Raw genomic sequence first — 7,536 nt, 5'->3', positions numbered from 1 at the left:
TTTTTACCTACAGTACTTTGTTTTTATTTTGTGTCTTGGAAGTTGTTTACTACTGTAGCAACCTCTCCTTATCTTAGTTTTGAGTTTTGTTGTGCCAAGTTAAGCCGTTGATAGAAAAGTAAGTACTAGATTTGGATTACTGTGCAGTTCCAGATTTCTTTGCTGTCACGAATCTGAGCCCACTGCCCTGCAGGAAGCTCAGAAAATTATGCCAATTTACGCGCATGATCCTCAGATATGTACGCAACTTTCATTCAATTTGAGCATTTTCATTTGAGCAAGTCTGGTGCCATTTTAAAATTCGTCAATACGAACTGTTCTGTTTTGACAGATTCTGCCTTTTATTTCGCATTGCCTCTTTCGCTATGTTGGATGAATTTCTTTGATCCACTAATGTCCAGTAGCATTATGCAATGTCCAGAAGTGTTAAGAATGATTGTGTCACCTCTGAATATGTCAATTTATATTGTGCACTAACCCTCTAATGAGTTGTTTCGAGTTTGGTGTGGAGGAAGTTTTCAAGGATCAAGAGAGGAGTATGATGCAACATGATCAAGGAGAGTGAAAGCTCTAAGCTTGGGGATGCACCCGGTGGTTCACCCCTGCATATATCAAGAAGACTCAAGCGTCTAAGCTTGGGGATGCCCAAGGCATCCCCTTCTTCATCGACAAATTATCGGGTTCCTCCCCTGAAACTATATTTTTATTCGGCCACATCTTATGTGCTTTTTCTTGGAGCGTCGGTTTGTTTTTGTTTTTGTTTTGTTTGAATAAAATGGATCCTAGCATTCACTTTATGGGAGAGATACACGCTCCGCTGTAGCATATGGACAAATATGTCCTTGGTTTCTACTCATAGTATTCATGGCGAAGTTTCTCCTTCGTTAAATTGTTATATGGTTGGAATTGGAAAATGATACATGTAGTAATTGCTATAAATGTCTTGGGTAATGTGATACTTGGCAATTGTTGTGCTCATGTTTAAGCTCTTGCATCATATACTTTGCACCTATTAGTGAAGAAATACATAGAGCATGCTAAAATTTGGTTTGCATATTTGGTTTCTCTAAGGTCTAGATAATTTCTAGTATTGAGTTTGAACAACAAGGAAGACGGTGTAGAGTCTTATAATGTTTTCAATATGTCTTTTATGTGAGTTTTGCTGCACCAGTTCATCCTTGTGCTTGTTTCAAATAAGCCTTGCTAGCCTAAACCTTGTATCGAGAGGGAATACTTCTCATGCATCCAAAATACTTGAGCCAACCACTATGCCATTTGTGTCCACCATATCTACCTATACTACATGGTATTTTCCCGCCATTCCAAAGTAAATTGCTTGAGTGCTACCTTTAAAATTCCATCATTCACCTTTGCAATATATAGCTCATGGGACAAATAGCTTAAAAACTATTGTGGTATTGAATATGTAATTATGCACTTTATCTCTTATTAAGTTGCTTGTTGTGCGATAACCATGTTTATCGGGGAACGCCATCAACTCATTGTTGAATTTCATGTGAGTTGCTATGCATGTTCGTCTTGTCCGAAGTAAGGGCGATCTACACCGAGTTGAATGGTTCGAGCATGCATATTGTGAGAGAAGAACATTGGGCCGCTAACTAAAGCCATGATTCATGGTGGAAGTTTCAGTTTTGGACAAATATCCTCAAATCTCTAATGAGAAAAGAATTAATTGTTGTCAAATGCTTAAAGCATTAAAAGAGGAGTCCATTATCACGTTGTCTATGTTGTCCCGGTATGGATGTCTAAGTTGAGAATAATCAAAAGCGAGAAATCCAAATGCGAGCTTTCTCCTTAGACCTTTGTACGAGCGGCATAGAGGTACCCCTTTGTGAAACTTGGTTAAAGCATATGTATTGCGGTGATAATCCAGGTAGTCCAAGCTAATTAGGACAAGGTGCGGGCACTATTGGTACACTATGCATGAGGCTTGCAACTTATAAGATATAATTTACATGATGCATATGCTTTATTACTACCGTTGACAAAATTGTTTCATGTTTTCAAAATCAAAGCTCTAGCACAAATATAGCAATCGATGCTTTTCCTCTATGAGGACCATTCTTTTACTTTCAATGTTGAGTCAGTTCACCTATTTCTCTCCACCTCAAGAAGCAAACACTTGTGTGAACTGTGCATTGATTCCTACATACTTGCTTATTGCACTTATTATATTACTCTATGTTGAAAATATCCATGAGATATACATGTTACAAGTTGAAAGCAACCGCTGAAACTTAATCTTCTTTTGTGTTGTTTCAATACCTTTACTTTGAATTATTGCTTTATGAGTTAACTCTTATGCAAGACTTATTGATGCTTGTCTTGAAGTGCTATTCATGAAAAGTCTTTGCTTTATGATTCACTTGTTTACTCATGTCATACACATTGTTTTGATCGCTGCATTCTCTACATATGCTTTACAAATAGTATGATCAAGTTTATGATGGCATGTCACTCCGTAAATTATCTTTGTTATCGTTTTACCCGCTCGGGACGAGCAGTAACTAAGCTTGGGGATGCCGATACGTCTCCAACGTATCGATAATTTCTTGTGTTCCATGCCACATTATTGATGTTATCTACATGTTTTATGCACACTTTATGTCATATTCGTGCATTTTCTCGGAACTAACCTATTAACAAGATGCCGAAGTGCCGATTCTTGTTTCTGTCGTTTTTGGTTTCAGAAATCCTAGTAAAGAAATATTCTCGGAATTGGACGAAATAAAAGCCCAGAGGCCTATTTTCTCACGAAGCTTCCGAAGTCCGAAGACGAAATGAAGTGGGGCCACGGGGAGCCAAACCCTAGGGCGGCGCGGCCCCCCTTGGCCGCGCCGCCCGTCATCCGGGGCCCTGTGCCCCCTCTCGACTTGCCCTTCCGCCTACTTAAAGCCTCCGTGACGAAACTTCCAGTACCGAGAGCCACGATACGGAAAACCTTACTGAGACGCCGTCGCCGCCGATCCCATCTCGGGGGATCCTGGAGATCGCCTCCGGCACCCTGCCGGAGAGGGGAATCATCTCCCGGAGGACTCTACACCGCCATGGTCGCCTCCGGAGTGATGAGTGAGTAGTCTACCCCTGGACTATGGGTCCATAGCAGTAGCTAGATGGTTGTCTTCTCCCCATTGTGCTATCATTGTCGGATCTTGTGAGCTGCCTATCATGATCAAGATCATCTATATGTAATTCTATATGTTGCGTTTGTTGGGATCCGATGAATAGAGAATACTTGTTATGTTGATTATCAAAGTTATGCTTATGTGTTGTTTATGATCTTGCATGCTCTCCGTTACTAGTAGATGCTCTGGCCAAGTAGATGCTTTTAACTCCAAGAGGGAGTACTTATGCTCGATAGTGGGTTCATGCCGCATTGACACTCGGGACGAGTGACGAAAGTTCTAAGGTTGTGTTGTGCTTGTTGCCACTAGGGATAAAACATTAGTGCTATGTTCAAGGATGTAGTCACTAGTTACATTACGCACCATACTTAATGCAATTGTCCGTTGTTTAGCAACTTAATACCGGAGGGGTTCGGATGATAACTCTGAAGGTGGACTTTTTAGGCATAGATGCAGTTGGATGGCGGTCTATGTACTTTGTCGTAATGCCCAATTAAATCTCACTATACTCATCATAATATGTATGTGCATTGTCATGCTCTCTTTATTTGTCAATTGCCCAACCTGTAATTTGTTCACCCAACATGCTTGTTCGTCTTATGGGAGAGACACCTCTAGTGAACTGTGGACCCCGGTCCAATTCTCTTTACTCGAAATACAATCTATCGCAATACTTGTTTTTACTGTTTTCTCTCGCAAACAATCATCTTCCACACAATACGGTTAATCCTTTGTTACGGCAAGCCGGTGAGATTGACAACCTCACTTCGTTTCGTTGGGGCAAAGTACTTTGGTTGTGTTGTGCAGGTTCCACGTTGGCGCCGGAATCTCCGGTGTTGCGCCGCACTACATCCCGCCGCCATCAACCTTCAACGTGCTTCTTGGCTCCTCCTGGTTCGATAAACCTTGGTTTCTTTCTGAGGGAAAACTTGCTGCTGTGCTCATCATACCTTCCTCTTGGGGTTGCCCAACGAACGTGTGAAATACACGCCATCAGTGGTGCAGGTGATGCTAAAGGCGCTGAATAGGATGAAAAAATCTATGTGAGTCAAGCCAGAGAGGGGAGAGACGATAACATAAAACTACTATATTTATGCTAAATGTTCAAAATACTACCACTTCAAATACTGCTAGCAAAAATCTCAACTATACTGCCCACTTTTTGTAACGTGCGCTCAAACTCAAATTAATCTGGATTGACGTTGAATTTGACGGTGGGGTGCACACGCTAGGGCATTTTCGCCGAGGTGGACTTGATCCCACTTGTCAGCCTAATTCAAAATGTAAGATATTCTAAAAAAAATCCAAAAAGAGAAGGCCACCACCCATCTCCGCATCTCTCTTCCCAGCCGCCATGGCCGCTAGCTCTCCTACAACCGGCCGACCCTCCTCCCCGACGACAAGCACCGTCGGGGCGACTAGCGTCACCGTGGCCGTGCGCGTTGCTGGCCAAGGAAAAATAATATGTTCAGAATTTTTTTGTACCATCAAAAAAATTATATCATTATATCTTGATTCAATAATAAATGTTGAAAACAGATATTACATATTTAAGAAAAGAAAATTATTGCATAAAAACTATAATTATACCCCGGAAGGCGGGCTGATGATGGCATTTTTACAGCCGGCCTTTTATACCTAGACTGGGGCTGGGTGAATGTAAAACCTGCTGTTCCCCTTCCAACCCGCCGCCGCCGCAGCTCGCCGTCCCCAGCGAATAACCATGGCCGAGACGGTGGACTTCGCGAGCAGCGACGGGGAGGCGTGGCGCGCTGCGCTGGCCGCGTACGACCGCCGGCTCGCGACCCTGGACAAGCCCGACCTCCTAGAGGCGGACTCCTTCTACCGCCACGACCTCCCCCTTCTGCTGCGCCGCCGCGACCCGGACCCCTACCTCGCCAAGTCCGAGCTGGTTCAGCTACTCCAGTGGAAGCTCTCGCGCGGCAAGTGGAGGTCGGGACGTTCCTGCTCATAGTTTACTTTTTAGTTTTTACCATTTTGCTTAGCACAACCGCGTTTGAAGTTTTCTCGTTGTTAGGGCGCAGTGTTGCTGCTGAAATACAGTTACAGATCTTGATGGTAGCCTGGAATGTGACTGAATGTAGTACCGCCATGATGATAAGATCTTGTTGCTTGGTTTATTTAGTTTGATCCATTTATTAGGCACTGTGCTAGTTTCCTACTTGCTGACCAACATCCAATCTTCACCCTGCTCCTGTTGCTAGGCCGAGGCTGATGGATTTCGTCAAAAGCTTGGGTGATGCAGTTGTAGAATCAGCGTCGCGCAAGGCGTTTGCAGCGCTGCCCGACCTCAGCAAGGCCATCACGGAGCTCACCGTGCTCAAGGGCGTTGGCCCCGCCACTGCATCCGCGGTGCTCGCTGCATATGCACCTGATGTAGCGCCATTCATGTCGGATGAAGTGGGTTCTTCGTCTCTTCTCATTATTTTCTCTTTTGCATATTTACTTCTCTGGGCGAGATGATTCGTTTCTTGATACTGCAAGTTTTTTTTGGGGTGTTCAGGCGATGGTAGCCGCCTTGGGTAATGCAAAGGAGTACACTCTGAAGCAGTACCTAGCATTCGCTGAGAAGTTGCAGGCTAAAGCGAAGGTATGTGCATCTGAGTTCATGTGTCTGTTAAAATGTTGCAGATGTAGCATTTGTATTCTTGGTTGTGGAGATTGAAGTGTTCTGCAGAATGGATATTCTGTGCTGCAGATATCTTTGATCACTCTCTATTCACCTAGACAAGCTTAAATTACAATCAAGAAGTAGCTGACTGGGGCATTATGCTATAGTTCTAAAAGAGCTGATCTTAGGTAGCAGCTTGGAGTTGAACATAAACTGTATGTATATCTCTAATCATATTGCTTTAGAAGAAACCTTATTTATTTTATCAAAGTATAAAAATAGCACTTTGTTATTTAGTGACCTTTTTAAAATAATTGCATGAAAACAGTTGGACAACATGGATTTTCCCAGGAGATGCATATGCAGCTCAAATCCAATTACTTAAGTTGCATATGTATCTATTGAAAACATGGCTGTTTATCCTAGGCTCCAGCTGACACAATAGGGCAATGTGCTACTACGTATTTATGGTGTGAAGCATGTTATACTTGCCGGCTGTAAAACTATTTGTTCTAATTCCCATCATAGGCTACAAATGTGATTTTCAAATGTAGCTTGTTGCCAAACACTGACTAAAACGAGCATTTGACATGTGGTACTTGATTGCCATTTGGTGACATCTTGTGTTTGTTTTGAAGGAGCTGAGCGTGGGAGGAGAAATCTTCACGCCTTCGGATGTTGAAAGAGCGCTGTGGAGCTCGGCAATCGCCTCCAAGCCAGTGAAGAAACCAGCAAGTGGCAAGAGAAAACGATGACTTGTGCTGTACTACTAGCTATAATCGTTTGCTGGTTGTAGGCCTTAGATCGATCTTTGTAGGTTGTATGACATGTACTTGATGCATTTGGATCAGCCCAAAATATTTGTTAGGTGTGCACCTGCTGAGCTTGGTATTTGGCTATCAGAGGATGACCTCGTGTATCCGACCAAGGTTCTCTCTTTTGCTATCAGAAGATGACCAATGTAGCCGCCTATAAAATTGTCATCAAATCCATAGAACTCGATTCACAATTTTCTTAGACCTATTACAGTTAGCCCTCTACTTGAAACTCTTAGATGAAAAGTAGTCTTGGAGATTTTTTTTCCAACCGGGCTTCCACCCCTTTCCATTGTATTTAACAAAAATATAAGGTTCTGAGAATTACAAGGAAGAGAAAGTGGGTAGGGAAAAGGAAGGTTAGATACAAAGTTCAGGAGGCAGTACCAAGAACCAGGGGACAAAATAAAAAACCTGGTACCAACCAGTAGAGTTTAGAAACAAAGTTCACAGGAGGCACTACCAACAATCAGGGGACAAAATAAAACAAAAACAGCTAGTACAAGTTTTTGGCAGAAGGAAAAGAAGTACTAGCGAAGCTATCCAGCCTCCAGCACATCACGTCCTTGTGATCATCAGCAGTGAGCCCAGACCAGCAGCAGCATTTCGGCCAGCGAAGATGGAAGAAGCTGTGAAAGTAGTCTTGGAGATAACAAGGACATCGAGCTGTACAACTTCCGTCCTTGAAAACTGGAGTGAAACGAAGCATTTCAATCAAACTGGAGCCGCCCGTTCAAGTCCCAACGCCTTTTAATTCCTACGCTGCCATTCCAAACGACGCACCTACAGTCACCGCCCTGTTCTTTCGCCTACCAGAATTTAAAAGGCATCCTGTTCTTTCGCCTGCCAGATTATAAACAGATCCAGGTTCTCAACTCAAGGCAGCTCAACCCTCCCAAACCTGAACCATTCCATCTTCTTCACCATGTCAGCAGCCGCAGAC

General features: G+C 43.2%; 1 protein-coding gene across 1 annotated transcript; it reads left to right on the top strand.

Moving 5' to 3' along the window:
- The first annotated feature begins 4,861 nt into the window (after positions 1-4,861).
- LOC124700413 lies at positions 4,862-6,807 on the top strand. Its single transcript, XM_047232545.1, has 4 exons — positions 4,862-5,099; positions 5,372-5,567; positions 5,671-5,757; positions 6,417-6,807. The coding sequence occupies exons 1-4, from the start codon at positions 4,870-4,872 to the stop codon at positions 6,531-6,533; spliced, it is 630 nt and encodes a 209-aa protein (XP_047088501.1). The 5' UTR covers positions 4,862-4,869; the 3' UTR covers positions 6,534-6,807.
- Positions 6,808-7,536: the final 729 nt, after the last annotated feature.

The sequence above is a fragment of the Lolium rigidum genome, chromosome 3, assembly GCF_022539505.1.
Source record: "Lolium rigidum isolate FL_2022 chromosome 3, APGP_CSIRO_Lrig_0.1, whole genome shotgun sequence".
In the NCBI taxonomy this organism is placed as follows: Eukaryota; Viridiplantae; Streptophyta; class Magnoliopsida; order Poales; family Poaceae; genus Lolium; species Lolium rigidum.
Note: the sequence above shows the minus strand (reverse complement) of the source record. Positions and strands in the feature narration are given on the sequence as shown.

Excerpts from the sequence above, each read along its gene's own strand:
- LOC124700413 (XM_047232545.1), top strand. The coding sequence starts at position 4,870 with ATGGCCGAGACGGTGGACTTCGCGAGCAGCGACGGGGAGGCGTGGCGC. Across the intron at positions 5,100-5,371 it reads CTCTCGCGCGGCAAGTGGAG|GCCGAGGCTGATGGATTTCG; the intron begins GTCGGGACGTTC and ends TCCTGTTGCTAG. Across the intron at positions 5,568-5,670 it reads CGCCATTCATGTCGGATGAA|GCGATGGTAGCCGCCTTGGG; the intron begins GTGGGTTCTTCG and ends TGGGGTGTTCAG.